The sequence below is a fragment of the Pelecanus crispus genome, chromosome 8, assembly GCF_030463565.1.
Source record: "Pelecanus crispus isolate bPelCri1 chromosome 8, bPelCri1.pri, whole genome shotgun sequence".
Taxonomy (NCBI): Eukaryota; Metazoa; Chordata; class Aves; order Pelecaniformes; family Pelecanidae; genus Pelecanus; species Pelecanus crispus.
The window spans coordinates 10,735,251-10,749,865 of NC_134650.1; the positions used below are offsets into that span (position 1 = coordinate 10,735,251).

Here is a 14,615-nt window from a genome sequence, read left to right on the forward strand (position 1 = left end):
CTATTTAGAGAAACTAAACTGATGGTGATTTGATAAGGCCACTGACTGGGGACAGGTAGCATCATCCTTGTGGATTTGAGTGAATGGTACAATGGGAGGCTTAGCCTGGAGAGGATCTGTGCTAGGGAGTTAGGAGCAGTCTGAGGACCTAGCTTGAAGCGGGGGAGCAGTGTTGCAGGAAGCCTTAGGCCAGAGAAGAGAGTGCTTAAGCCATTTAGATGCCAATCTTGGGACCAGTTGTGGTTATTTCATTACTGGCTGTAACACAGCTGTTAGAAGCATGGTAATTTAACTGTACTGATGACACAAAGATGTCAGGTGCCATTGGTGTGGGAGAGGGAGAGGATGGGGCAGTTGCAAAGGGATAACTGAGTATAACTGGGAATGTGCTGAAGTTCAGAGATTCAGTACGCCAGAGTACATGCCTGGAGGGTAATAGCAGAAACAAATCTGCTGAGATGAGAAGGTCATGGATGAGTAGTCATGGTGGAGAAGGAGTTGTGCAGTTCAGCTGCCACAGGACTGAACTGCTGTGGTGACACAGCTGTGAAAAAGGCAAATGCTGGTGGTGCTTTGGGAGTAATTTCTTACTCTTCTGGAGAAGTGTTGATGTCATTGTACACGGCCTGTGAGGCATCATCTGAAGGAGTGTATATAATTCTGTAACTTGTGTTTGGGAGAAATAAACTCAGTAGGGGCAGAGAGAAGCTATTAGGAAGACTGAGGTTGCAGACTGTGGAAGTGTTTGGCTTATGAGAAGGAGAGTGTGTCCTGGTGGTTACTTCAGGGAGAAAAACTTTAGCTGGAAAAGAGCAGCGTTGACATGAGAACAAATAGGTCTAAACTGATCACAGGTAAATTCAGACTGAAAATGGAGAGAGGAGTGAGGAATGTCAAAAAGTGCAGGAAGGCCTGGGAGAGACTCCTCGTGAGTCATGGGTGCAAGGAGACCCAACTGCTTTGACGGAGGACCTAAAGAGTCTGTGAGAGGCAGCCCATGGCTCCTTATTCTGCTGTTGCTAATTGTATATATCCCATGTTTAACCAGACGTCGGTGCAGGGCTTCCAGGCTCTTTCAAAAAAAAATAGAATTATTTGCTGTAGTAAATCAGTTGCCAAATGTTAAGAAGCACTGTAGAGATGCTACATACATTTCAGGTATGGCTGGCAGTGGGATTTTTATTTGCAGGGTTTGCAGTTGTCTCCACTGTAGCAGGAAGGGAACAGATGGAAGGGGAAGAGACCTGCATTAACTGACGTTGTCTCACCCACAGAGCCAACCCAGCCTCACCGAGGAAAAGTCCAAGAAGCTAAAGAGACGGCCGCAGATGAAGCGCAGGTCACAGGCGGAGGTGATGAAGGAGCGAGAGGACGAGTGTTTCAGCTGTGGGGACGGAGGGCAGCTAGTTTCTTGTAAGAAGCCAGGCTGCCCCAAGGTGTACCATGCGGACTGCCTCAACCTGACCAAGAGACCTGCAGGTCAGTGCTCCGCACGGCTGGGCTGTGCTTGGGTCACAGAGTTGGCTCGAGGTGTCCCAGGTGCTGCTCATCACCTTGCACTCACTTCACAGCATCTTAAAATTTAGAGAAATCTTTCTCACTTGAACAGACTTTGTGGCCCACACAACACAACCCTAGTTTGCACCCCACTGTGACTGCAAAAAGATGAATTAATTGCTGAAGGGGGAGCTGGTCCTTGCCTAAGAAATGGTGCTTGTGAGCTGACCCCATCCTTGGGGCTTGGCAGAGGACAGTTCCAACAATAGTTGAGGTATTGGTTCCTCAGATTGGCCGTTTTCCCAAAGTGGGAAGAAGACAAGTGAGTTGAATGGTGAGGAAAAGCACTGATGGAAAATAGGAGTTAGAGAAGAATGTGTTAAATGTCTGAATAGCCATGAGTTCATAGTTAAGGAGGAGAATGGTAACCAAGCATATCCTAGTTTGTGGTGAAATAAGGGCAGAAATTTGAAATAAAAAGTATTCAAAAAGTACTTCTAGTTGGGTGCAGAGAAAGGAATAGGCTCCCTGTATGAGTGATAAAACATCTTCGAGTTTGTTAGTGGCTCAGGAGGTGTAAAGTAACATCCATTAGAGGGAAAGATTTAAGTTGCATTTAGAAGTTATAAGGGAGCTGGTTGAGGGGAGTGTTTCCTCTGTAGTTTCAATTTGTCTTGATTACTAATGGAGTTCCCAGGACCTTTAATGAGTGTTCAGGTTTAACCAGTGCTCAGAAAGGGAAGAAGTCTGACCTGAGTCTTGGTAGGCCAGTTGGCTGGATGTCTGCCAGGCCAGGAGGATGGAAAAGCTGATAACGGGATCAAGTGCCTAAAGAATTAAATGATAAGAATATAAACAAATACTAGGTGACAAGTTTTTAGGTAGAATAACTCATCAAACCTAGTTTAGGGGGTTTTGCTAAGATAATAAATATGTTTAATAAAAGCAACTGCATTGAAGGAATTTGTTTAGGGGGCTGTAAATCTTTTGATTTAATACTGTAGGCATTGCTATATTAGAAATTCTCTATAAAGCTCTTTACAGTATTTTCTAAACACATCGGAGGCAGGCTGAGAAAGATGGAACCAAGCAGTCTCTGAAAGTAACTGCCAGGAGAGTCACTGCAACAGAGTGTTTCTGTCAGCACACCACGGGGAGCGAGAACTGGGCGTTCAGCACCTCTAGCTGTAATTTGGCAGAAGGTGTAGAAGGGCTAGTAGCATATTTTGTAGATGACAGAAATTATGTGTGTGCATGTGTTAAGTTTTGAGGAGAATAGGGCATTTATACAGAAGAGCTTGGATTGCTCATTGAACAGATGCTGTAACAGAGCAATGTGAAAGCCAACGGGATCGCAGGTCATTCCTATGGAAACATCGTCATTCAGGGTGAGGGAGTCCTGAATATCACCTTTCTATGCATTTTTGCGTGCTAAGACAGGGTGCTGTATCATCCTGGCAGGTTTTCCCATGCTTTAAAGTCTCCAGTAAAGGAGAATCCAGCCATTAGCCTGTTCCTCTGCTTTCCATTTGAAAAGTTTCTCCTAACAGCCTGACTTGAAAAAACAAAGGATTGCCATCTCTCGGATACCCTTTTTTTTTTTTTTCACACACTGGGAGACTGTCACTTCCTTAGTCCTTTTCCGGCTTAAACACAGCCTCTCCTTGCAGCTCTTATTTTCTAAAATGATTATTCTTGGTCTGCTCTGGACTGTGTCCCACCTGCCTACACATTTTTTAAACCGTGGTAACAAGAGTATTTTAACAGTATTGCAGCTGAGGCCTTGCTAACTCTGACAGAACAGAATAATTATATTTTGTGTTTTACATAAAATACCTCAGAAAATGAGATTCGACTTGTTTTTCAACACTAACTTTTATATTTATGTGATGTTTGTGATTTGCCCTATCATCCTTGAGTCCTCTTGTCTTGATCCTTTTCACATATTTATTTTATTTCTTCCTCCTGCAGTCCTGCTTTGCACTGGTCTTTATTTAATTGCACCTTGTTGGTGCAAGAGCATCTGTCCAGTTTAAATTCTGAGCCTGTCTAACCAGATTTTTGCAGTTCTTCACAGCCTTGTTATCTACCCGGTTCTATAAGAGTATTTGCTGTTCTGCTTCCAGGAATTTAAATTAAAATACAGACTAAAATAGACTTCTGAAGAACATCACTGGAAATGCCCCCTCAGTTTGCGAGAAGACCAGTAAGAGCAGTTTTCTGAGAATGTTTTTCAGCCAGTTGTAGCCATTTTACCATTTTTACATGTAGGCTGTTATTTTCGTAGCCTGCTCCTTAGAGTATCATACAGGACGTGAAAGGTTCAGTACTTTTTACTTAAGATGTTTCTTTTGCCATGGGCATTGCTATTGAGTAATTGGAATTTTCTGCTTGTTTGCGTATTACTAATTGTGTGATTTTAGTTTCGAGAGCTCCTCTGCTCGGAGCTGTCTCTGGAGAGGCTGCTTATTCATTAGGCCTTTTACCCTGTCAAAGACTATTAGAGTGGTTTGATAGGATTTATCCTTCCTGCAACACACTGGCAGGTTTTGACTTATTTTATTTTCCATCCGTACAATTGACCTGTTATAATAATAGTCCCAGAGTCTTTCCGGTGGCTAAAGTGAGTGTTGAGTGTGGCTCTCTGGGTTGCTGATGGTGTGAGGGGAGCAGCGACAGCCTGTGCTACAGCACTGCAAGCCCAAGAGGAAAAAACACGTGCAATGTTAAACAACCCCACTCTGAAAAGGATGCTGAAAAATTGGAGAAGATGCAGAAAAGTGGTGTACATATTTTGAGACCAGAACAGAAGCCTTGGACAGGCTTCAAAGGAGGGGAGAACATGCTACATGTTGTCTTCAGCCCCAGGGGAAAAGCAGTATGCGAGAGGAGAGTGGAAAGCTGATGTTGCACAAGTGCATGGAGAGATGCCCACAGCTGCTCAGTGCTGTGCTGCAGTCACACTCTCTTCCAGCCTCCCTGCAAAAGAGCTGGTAGCCAAAGCCACAGATGTGTGGGCTTGGTTCAGGGAGGCTGGGAAGTGCTCTGGCTCGTCTGGTGTCCATGGCTGCCCTCCATCATTGCTCGTGCTCTGAGCGCAGGCTGGCCTGTGCGAGGGCTGCTCTGCAGGGAGCTGCTCTTCGCAGCAAAGCAGGGAGCTGGGGAGGCTGTGGGGGTATGGGGTGTTGGGGGGAGCATGGAGGTAGGAGGCATAGTTGGAAAGGCAGCCATGCTGCTCCTATGGTGAGAGGTCAGGAACTCAGCGTCATGTATCCTGGGTGCAGAGAGTCTCACTGTTCTTTGTGTCCATGAACTAGTGAGAAGCATTTAGTAGAGACGGCAGCAGCTTTGGCTGTGGGAGCAGGGGGCTGAACCCGTGAGGTCATCTACAAGTGAAAAAAACCAGCAATCTCTGAAGTGCAATGTTGGTTTTTTTTCCTCCATAATGGTGTTGATGCTGAATGGTGAATAGATTCAGCGTGGACATGGAGCTCCTCAGGGAACAGCTTGGCTTTGTGTTAAGCAGTATTTTTATCGTGGCCATACACAGAGGTTAAGGAAGATGCCTTTGTGTACAAAGACAATAGAAACTTACTCCCTTGTGATCACTCCCTCTCACTTCTTCTTTCTGATAAACAGGAAGGGAGGTTGTTGGCCCAGAATTAACAAAGACTTAGATGAACCTGATGCATCTAGTTAAAAAGTCTGCTGGGTGTATTATACACAGATACCACTGGTTTTGTCTGTGGAAATCAGAGTCACAGAGATGTGCAAGCTGGGGGTGTCTGCTCTTCTCTAGGTGCCCTTATTGGTTAGTGTCATGCTGGAGCCAGATGGGCTTTTGGTCTGACCTGGCATGGCTTGTGTTTGTTATAATTATCATTGGCCTTGTTGCTTCCAAGGATGCAGGTTCCTGTTAACTGGCTGTTGAGCTTGGGAGCTGTGGCAGAAACTGAGGACATGTAGAATTGTATGGGAGTGTTATAAGGGTGTTCCCCCTCTCCCTTGAACTCCCTTTGCAGCAGGCCTTGTCTCTTCCCCTTGTACCACTCCTAAGGTATGTCTTCTCTCCTGTGTCTGTGCTGCAGGAAAATGGGAGTGCCCATGGCATCAGTGTGATATGTGTGGTAAGGAAGCAGCTTCCTTCTGCGAGATGTGCCCCAGGTCCTTCTGCAAGCAGCATCGGGAAGGCATGCTCTTCATCTCCAAGCTGGATGGACGTTTATGCTGCACTGAGCATGATCCCTGCGGGCCTAACCCTCTAGAGCCGGGAGAAATTCGTGAGTATGTGCCTCCCATAGGAGCCCTGGCTGATGGCGAGGACACCCAGCCACCGGAGCAGCCGCCTGCAGACACAGACACAGACCTGAGCGTTCAGCCTCTGGACAGCCTACCTCAGTCTGTGGCCCTCAGACTGCAGTCACCAGAAAAGCCCCCCGCTACCCTAGCGCTGAGGCTGCCACCATCAGACAAGCCCCCCACCACCCTAGCCCTGAGGTTGCAGCCATCAAACAAGCCCCCCACCACCCTGGCCCTCAGGCTGCCTCCACCAGACAAACCGCCCGCCACCCTGGCGCTGAGACTGCCACCGTCAAATAAACCCCCCACCACCTTGTCACTGAGGCTGAAGCCATCCAACAAACCCCCCACCACCCTCTCGCTCCGCCTGCAGCCTTCGGACAAACCTCCCACCACCCTGTCACTCCGTCTGCAGCCGTCGGACAGGCCCCAGGCTGCCCTGTCCCTAAGGCTGCAGTCAGAGAAGCAACCCATCATCGTAGCTCTGAGGCCTCAGCAGCCCGACAAACCTCCCACCAATGCGGTGCTGTGGCCACTGGACGAGTCCTCCAGTGATGCCTCGCAGCCTCATCTGCCGAGCAAATCTCCTCCAGGAACTCCACAGTCGTCAGACGAGTCGCTTGTTACTGCTAGCGCCCTGCAGCTCCAGCTGTCGGACGAGCCTCCTGCCGCCCCCGGGGTTTTGGGGTTGTTGGACAAGTCTCTCATTGACACCAGGACCCAGCAGGCTGAGCTGCTGGATGAGTTCCCAGCGAAATGCCTACATCCTCAACTGTCAGACAGACTTTTTGCCACAGCGGGGACCCTGCAGTCCCAGCCGGTAGACGAGCCTCCGGCGGCTGATCAGCTTCAGCCGTTGGACAAAGCTTCTGCCCAGAGTCCGCAGCCTCAGTCTGTGGAAAAGCCTCCCAGCTCTGTGGTGCCACAGGTCCCAGCATCAGAGATGGTTCCTGGTCCTGGGGTGCTGTGGCCTCTGCCCATTGAAAAAGTCCCCAGCTCCCAGGTCTCACGCATCCTGTCCACGGAGAAAGCTCCTGGATCAGCTGTGCCACGGCCCCCACCTCCGGAGAAGGCTTCCTTTTCCGGGGCAGTGCGGGTCCCAGCCACAGAGAAGGCTCCCAGCTCTGGGGCATCCCGTCCCCTGCCTCCAGAGAAGGCTCCTGCCTCGGGGATGCCACGGATCCTGCCCGCAGAGAAGGCTCCCAGCTTAGGGGCGCCACGGCCCCTGCCTCCAGAGAAGGCTCCTGGCTCCCGGTCACCGCACATCCTGCCCATGGAGAAGGCGCTCGGCTCGGGGGCTCTGCGGATCCCACTCACACAGAAGGCGCTCGCCCCTGGGGTGCTGCGGCCCCTGCCTCTGGAGAAGGCTGCCGACTCTGGGGCCCTGCGGGTCCTGCCTCTGGAGAAGGCTCTTGGCTCTGGGGTGGCCCGACCTCAGCTCTTGGAGAGGCCCCTCACTCTTACAGCTCCGTGGCCTCAGGCGTCGGACAAGCTGGCTGCTGCTGTGGCTCCTCGGCCTCAAGCCTTGGAGAAGCCTCCAGCTGCATCGGCTCCGAGGCTGTTGCTGTCAGAGAAGGCACTGCGGCCCGTTGACCAGAACGCTCAGCCGAAGGAGAGAGGAGCCCCAGCTGTGGACCTGAGTCCCCAGCAGAAAGAGAGGACCATGTTAGCTGGCGAGCAAATCTCTTGGTCTGCTGGGAAGGTGGTGACGCATGTCGGACAGGTACCTTGGCCTATGGAGAAACTACAGACACTCGAGCAAACCCACTGGCCCACTGCAAAAGCCCTGACACCTGCAGAGCAGTCTCCCCGGACAGCAGAGAAACTACCAGAGCCGACCCTTCAGCCCAGCTGGGAAGTGGCCTCAGCCCCCGCAGAGCAAACCCCTTGGACATCAGAGAGATTGCGTGCGTTTGAGCAGACCCCTCGGCCGGCCAGGGAAGCGCCGGTGCCCCCGGAGCAGATGCAGTGGCTCGTCACAAACATTCAGACAATGGACCAGATTTCTTGGCTGAGTGGAAAAGCACAGACTCCTCGGGGGCAGGACCCTTTGCCTGAACAAAACACAGCGCTAGCCCGTAACCAGGATTCTGTCTGTCGTGAGTTGGCTGACTCAGAGCCAAAGTGAGGTTGGTGAATATGGGAGGCAGGTTTCAGTCTTTTAATGTTTAGGGAGGGGGATCTTTGTTTTATGTTTTTTTATTCACTTCCCTGAGCCCAGCCCCTAACCCATGCACATCCCATCCATATTCTCTCGTGACATGAGCAAGGACATTCACTTAAAGTCTGAGTGTGGCCCAGCCGAAGGGAGAGAGCATCCATGACCTTTTCCTCTTCCTTTTACAAATGGTAAAGCTGAAATAAAGAGTCCACTCTGGGTAAAAATCTCCAATTCCATTGAAATGGTCACATTACTGATCCAGCGTGTTCGAGCTCCAGGTCTGATTCATAGGCGGGTTCCCAGGTACAGCTAGGGGCCTCGCTCTTGTTACTGTATTTAGAGGAAGCAGATCGCTCAGGCTGCCCTGGGACTGGAGACGTTTCGGGGATCAGGCGGTGAGGAGTCAGGCGTACGCCCTTGCTGGACTCTGTGGAAGCAGGGAAGGGGTTTATCTGTCATCTGCCCAGCTCTCTGTCCCTGCAGGGTGTTGCTTTGCAAGGTTTGTCTGTATGTTCACTGGGACGTGCTGCGTGCGTGGTACACTGAAGGACAGGTATCGTCTCCAGCTGAGCTGGGAGAGGAGCCCTCTGCACTTGCTCAGTGCAGTTTTCTCCAGCAATAGACAATATCCATTCAGGCTCCTTTGTACAACGCTACAACTGGCCAGGCCTGAGAAACGGGGGATCTGAAGGAGGTCAGGGAAAAGAGAGATCTTGGAAGAAGCCATCTGGCAGTTTTTTCATTCTTGTGTCTTAATCCTTCAGCATAGGACATGCGGAGTGTTTCCTGCACTTGAAAACATTGTGACCTATGAAGCAGCAATAGCAGAGTAGGGCAGAGTGGGTTTCCCCAAGGTGCTGAGCACCGCCCTGGCAGGGTGGTGGTGCTCCCTTTCAAATTTCCATCCAGTCTCTTCTTGACTTCTGTTGTCATCGTGAGCCAGCAGACTGAGCAGTCTTTTCTCCCCTTGCCTCAGACATGTTCAGGACGTGTTCGCTGTTCGCATCACCCCTGGTCTTCCCAGCAGCGGGACGCACTGCCGAGCTGCAAGTGAAGCCTGTACCGTTCGCTACACAGCACGGAGGCAAGGGTGCCGTAGCTGTATCAGGACCCATCTCAACACCTTCCCCTTGGGTAGCTTCTGGCTTAACTCTTCTACAACCAAAGGAGACTTGAATCAACTGGACTGTGTTGGTGTGCGTGTGTGTGTGTGTGCACGCGTGTGTGTGTCCTTCCAACTGAATAGTAGTTCTCACACTGGAACACGGTGGGCTCCAGCAGCTGGCTGGCTTTCTTTTTTCCTCTTCTCCCTTTTCCAGTTAAGGAGATGTTTAGTACCTGGTGGTCGTCAGGCTGGCGTCCAGACTAGGCCTGCTGAAAGCCATTTACTCAAGCGTTGAGGCAGAAGTTCACTTGGCCATGGTACTTGCAGGGCGAGCGGTAGAGTCCCAGGGACCAACCTGGAGTGGCGTCTTGTGACCACCGCCACCCTCGCAGGCAGGAGGAGGACGGGCGGCGCTGCCCGGGCTGGATGGGGTCGGTATCCTGCCAAGGAAGCGCTGCTGACCAGCACACTCTCCCACTCTCACAACACATTACCTCCATGGTTTGCCTGACCTCCACCGATCCGGGTGCCGCAGCCTCGGATCTCCGTGCCCACCACCAGACCCTTGCGCAGCTCCAGTGTATCCTTCTCCTTCCAGGCAGATCCGCAGGTCCCTCCCCGGAAAAGGAGCATTCAGCTCCAGGATGACCCTCTCCCTCCGACGTGGGAGCAGGTCCTTGTTCCCACCTGGCTTGCAAGTGCCTGCTGCTCCCAGAGCAGACGGTCATGAGCTTTGCGGTTTTCTATGAAGGGAGGCAGACACTTGTACCAAGACTAATCCTGATCCATTCTCCTTTCCTGATGTACACACCCCAAGACAACATCCTGCTGTAAAGGCCAGGTGTGCTGGGCACGAGGGGACGTTACAAGCGCTATGGTGCATCTCTTCTCTAGTCCGAATCATTTCAGATCCTTTGTAGAATAGCTAGCAACTTCAAAAAGCTTTACAGCTTATGGAAACTTACTGTTTAATGTTGTTTTTTTCCGGGAAGACTGGCAGGTCAGTTCCTGCTTGCTGCTGAAACTGGGGAAATGCAAGCAGCTTGTGTTTCTGCGTGACTCCTGCACAAAGGGAATCAGGACAACTCCTCAGAGCCATTGAGAGAGAAGATAATCTAAGGGCATTCATTAACTTTTTTAAACAAAATAAAAAAAATGGTAATGAGGTTCAGTATATTAAGTATTTATCATGTGTGAGAAGGAAAATAAATCTTGAATTTACTTTTATAGGCCTTCCCATGAGCTGGACTTAGTCATGTAGATTGTGTAAGTAGGGTTACCTCCATGCCAGCCACCCAGCCAGCTACAGCTGTAACCAGAAAGGTATCTGCACTGCTCTGTCCACCTCTGCTTTGCATTGTCACGTGTTAACTAGTTACTTGTTTCATGAAAAATAAACTGTGAATATTTTTGGTGCAGGCTTTTTTAAATCTGTAAAATGGAGACGTTCTCAATGAATTCTCATAAGTGCAGGTTTGAAAAAAATCACTTCTATAAATCATGTGCTCATGTAGTAAGGTGAGGTTCACGGCAGCAGCAGCCTTTCACACAGCAGGCTCTTGCCCAAAAGCTTGTTTTGAACAGTGAACATGGATTGAACCGTTGCATGGCATTTCAAACCCGCAGCCTTATTCCTTGCATCTGACCATACCCCACCTCTCTTCTTTGTCTCCCTTCATGCCTTTTCCATGAGGATCCAGGTTCCTGGCTTGCTGCCTTCCGGCTACATCCTGGAAAGTTGACTTCAGCATAGCTGGGAAGCTGCTCAGTAAAGTTGGTGTTTGGAAATGTCGTTGAAGGAGGAAGCCAGCAACCTGCTCTTTCCTTCTTGCCCTCGTTGGGCCCCTGGGCAATGCTCTGTCAGATCAGGAGGGCTTTTCAGATGTACGCGGGGCTGGCAGAGGGACTAGTGGTGCTGTTAGGAATGGCTGTGCTGGGTAACCTCGGCACGATGGGCAAGGCCCGACCAGGCGTAGAGATGGGCTCTGGCAGCCCTTCCCAGCCCAGCCTGCCTTCATCGGCTGTGAGCGTGGTCTGGGAGAGAGTTCCAGGAAACACAACCCTCATGAAAGAAATGTGGGCTTCTTCAGCATTTGAGGTGACTCTGGCTGTTGGTGGCAGTTGGTAGCACTGCCTTGGAGGAGGAGAGGGAGATGTCTACCGAAGTAGTTGGGTTCATTTTCCGCGGTTCATCGCTGCCTTCAGAGTTCAGCCAGTTTGAATCACTGGGGTATTTTTAACGTAAAGGAAAGTGGCAGATAACACATACACCCAGCAGGCTGCTCCTGCAGGAGAGACTGCTGCGGCTCTGCTCTGGTCTCCCTGAGCCCTCGCGCTGGGCTGGAGCGAGCCGAGGAGCTTGGCCAGCTTTGCTGTGTCTTCGTGGCTGAGGCCACAGCGCTTCTTTGCTGCGTTGGAGGGAGCCAGACCTGGCCACTAACAGTCTTGGGTCAGGCATAAATGCACCCAAGGTGGGGGAGAGGTGACTCTTGTGTTGATCTGCTGTTGTGGAGAGTTGTAGAAGCAGAATTAAGGGTAATAGTTATTTCTGCTCATAGCTGTGCCCCTTTCCTTGCTGTTCCAGGGAGGCTCACAGGAGCTTCCCAGGCTCCTGGGTCCATTTCCACTTGTAGGGATGGCTTCCCCTTCCCAGTTCTGAAAAGGCTGAAAGATTTGCTCCCATACAAATGCTTTGCTGACCAACATGCTTGCTGTCAGGATGGCCTGGCTGCCACTGCTGGGAGCAATGGGCTGAGGTCACCAGCTGTGGCCTCTGTCCCATGGGGGGGACCCACTTCAGTAGTGGGTTTCCACGGTGGGCAGGAGAGTCTCAGTTGACCTTTGGTGGCAGATGAGCTCTGGTGAGGGGTGACGGCGTGGTCGTGATCTGCCTGCCCAAGCCAGGGAGGAGAGTTGCAGAGGAGGAGCCAGCACAGGGCCCGTGGGATGCATCGGCAGGAGGGGAGTGGGCACCGGCCGCTGTCCTGCATGGCTTGTCCCATCTGCAGCAGCTTGCTGGGCTGGCGCCTGCTGTCAGCTAGGGCTCTGGTGAATCTAGCAGAGAAGCAACCACTGTAAGAGATAATCCCTGACTGCGCATCTTCAGATACTAACTAGCTCATGGTAGCTTGCTTTATTGCTGTTCTCGAGTTAAAACTTTTCCTATTTGACAGAAAAAAACTCGCAAGAACCAGATTCACTTCAATGCATAAAGTATCCAGGTGGTACTGTGGGAGCATGCGTTACAGTTCAGGGTTAAACCCCCCACAGGCACAGACTTCACTTTGAAGCTGTGGGTGTAGTTAAAATTCAGGAGATGAGAGAGAGAGTTGAATCTAAAGGGCAGTAATGTACTAAGGTCAGACCATGCGGATTGAGGGTGCTAGAAGAGCTTCAGTTCAGTTTCACAGAAAAAAAAAAGAAGAAATTAAAACCAGCCCTAACCCTGATGCATCTTGGCAGTGGTTTAACCTGAGCACGCCGTGGATGTGTGCTGCTCCTACCTGGACGCTGCAGCCAGCGTTGCGACAGGGCAGGGGGAGTTTGAGAAACCTCAGACCTTCAACACCTTCCGTTTATTTTTAATTTCAGCCTTAACTTCTGATTTTGCTTGATGTTTGGAATAACCGTAATTGTAACCTGCTTGTAATGTGCTTTGCCCTAAATTACTGATGAGGCTTTCAGCCTTTGCCAGCCAGTGAGTGTTAAAGCAAAGTGGCAAACCATGCAGCTACTCTGAAAGTACAGGGGGGGCCGGCGAGGGCTTGCGCCGTGTTTGATCGCCTGGGCTTTGTCCGCACTAATTACTCCCCTGTGGTAGCGATAACGCCGGTGGCAGCATTTGCAGCCGAGGCTGTGCCTCTTGCAGCAGCACGGCCACGCTGATGGGTGCTCGGGGCTCCCAGGGCCTGGGAGATAGGATGCTGGAGCTTGGGGACCGCTCCGCCGCGTGCCTGGCTTCAGCGTGAGTCTCACCTGCGGGGTGGCAGTGCCCTGGCTTAGCAAGAGGTGGTAAAAGGCAAGATTTGTGCTCTGGGTCCTCCAAAAGCCAAGTCCGGCGCAGGGGGACAGCGTGCATGAGCTTGGGCTAGAGAAGTGACCGTGATGGACAGTCCCTACAGCACTGAATCTACCTCCTAGGGAAATCTGAGAAATGGGTGTTGCTATGTCCTATTTCAAGGTAAAGTTTTAATCAGTTTGCCCTTGGCGAAGCACTTGGGCTATTGTGGTGCTATTGTAAACCGTTTGGCAGCTTAGCACAGTAGGGCTGAACTCACAGCTCCTAGCCCACGGGCTGGAGGTTTCTTCGCCGGCTGAATCCCGTCCCCTGATAGCTGGGGCTGGGCTTCGGCACGTGTGACAGAAACAGGATGAGGCGTGACTCGGTTCCTTCGATTTATGATGGTTTTGAGACTCAAACCAGCGTGCCAGTGGGCCCCGTGGGTGTAGGGAGCGAGTGGAGCCACGTGAAGCAAGGCAGGCGTCCGCAAACTGCATGTTCTTTGTGTCCGTTTGGTACTGAGCTGGTTTCAGTTTTTGTTTTTTTTTTTTCTGATGTTTCCAAGTTGTTGACTTCAAGGAACTGGGTTTTGTGTATTTTTTTAGACACTGGGAACTTGTTAAAAGGAAAAGCAGCAGCACCGGGAGGCTCAAGGTGGAGCATGGCTGGAGCTGAGGGCGGCCCCGGCCGATGCGGGTGGGAGGAGGTCAGATGTGTTGGCAGCGGCTGGCGCGGGCAGGCAGGGAGCAGCTCTCCCTGCGACGGGCAGAAGCCTTTTGGCAGCGGCACTTCTGGCCCTGTTTAACCACAGTGCCGAGTTCAACGCCCCGCCAGCCTGCTCGCCTCCGAGACACCAAATGTGTCCAGTACCGCGCCTGGCTTTGAATGTCCCCTGCCACTCCCCGGTGCCACATGCTCTCAACTGGGGTCCTGGCTGCTGGCTAGACTGGGGGTCCCGGGGAGGGTGGCCCTGGCTGCCTGCTCCCCCTTCCTCGCTGCCCAGGGATGCGGGGTGCCACCCGTGCCAGTGGCGTAAGTTGTGCTGAAGCCGTGAGCGGGAGGTTTGCTCAGAGAGGGGGGAAGAAGCCTTGGTGTGAGCAGCCCCACGCTGCCCATGGGCTGGCGGCGGAGGGGAGTCCCCCGCGGGGTCCTGCCCCACAGGCTCAGCCGGAGGGGAAGCACAGCGGGAGTCAGGGTGCCCAGCTGAGGCAGGGGCCAGCCGGAGCTGCAGGCGGGCACCGGGACAGTGGCTGGGGTGAACACTGCGTGGGGGATGCGTGGGTGCTCACCCGGGCTGGGATTTGTCTGTCAGTTCTAAGCGGGGATGCCAGAGCGGGGAGAGAAACCTACATATTTCCAGCATGTATATTATTTTTAGAAGAGGGAGAGGGGAGAGGCTTGGACCATTGATTACTTTCATTTTGCTCCCCTTAGACTGTTGGCTGTGTATGTGAAACTTATAATGAAAAGAGGGTTGCCCTGCCCAGGTGCTCCCAGAACATGTACTGTAATTCTTTGTATATAGAAGAAAAATTACTGTAAAGTAAAGTTTA

The 14,615-nt window shown here is 51.5% G+C and overlaps 1 protein-coding gene across 1 annotated transcript in view; it reads left to right on the forward strand.

The window, feature by feature from the left end:
* Positions 1–14,124, forward strand: part of NSD1 (nuclear receptor binding SET domain protein 1) — a 66,364-nt gene extending 52,240 nt beyond the window's left edge. The window contains exons 21-22 of the mRNA XM_075715544.1: positions 1,275–1,479; positions 5,586–14,124. Of these exons, the coding sequence (XP_075571659.1) occupies positions 1,275–1,479; positions 5,586–7,924 (2,544 nt within the window). The 3' untranslated portion in view covers positions 7,925–14,124. The remainder of the gene's footprint in view (positions 1–1,274; positions 1,480–5,585) is intronic.
* Positions 14,125–14,615: the final 491 nt, after the last annotated feature.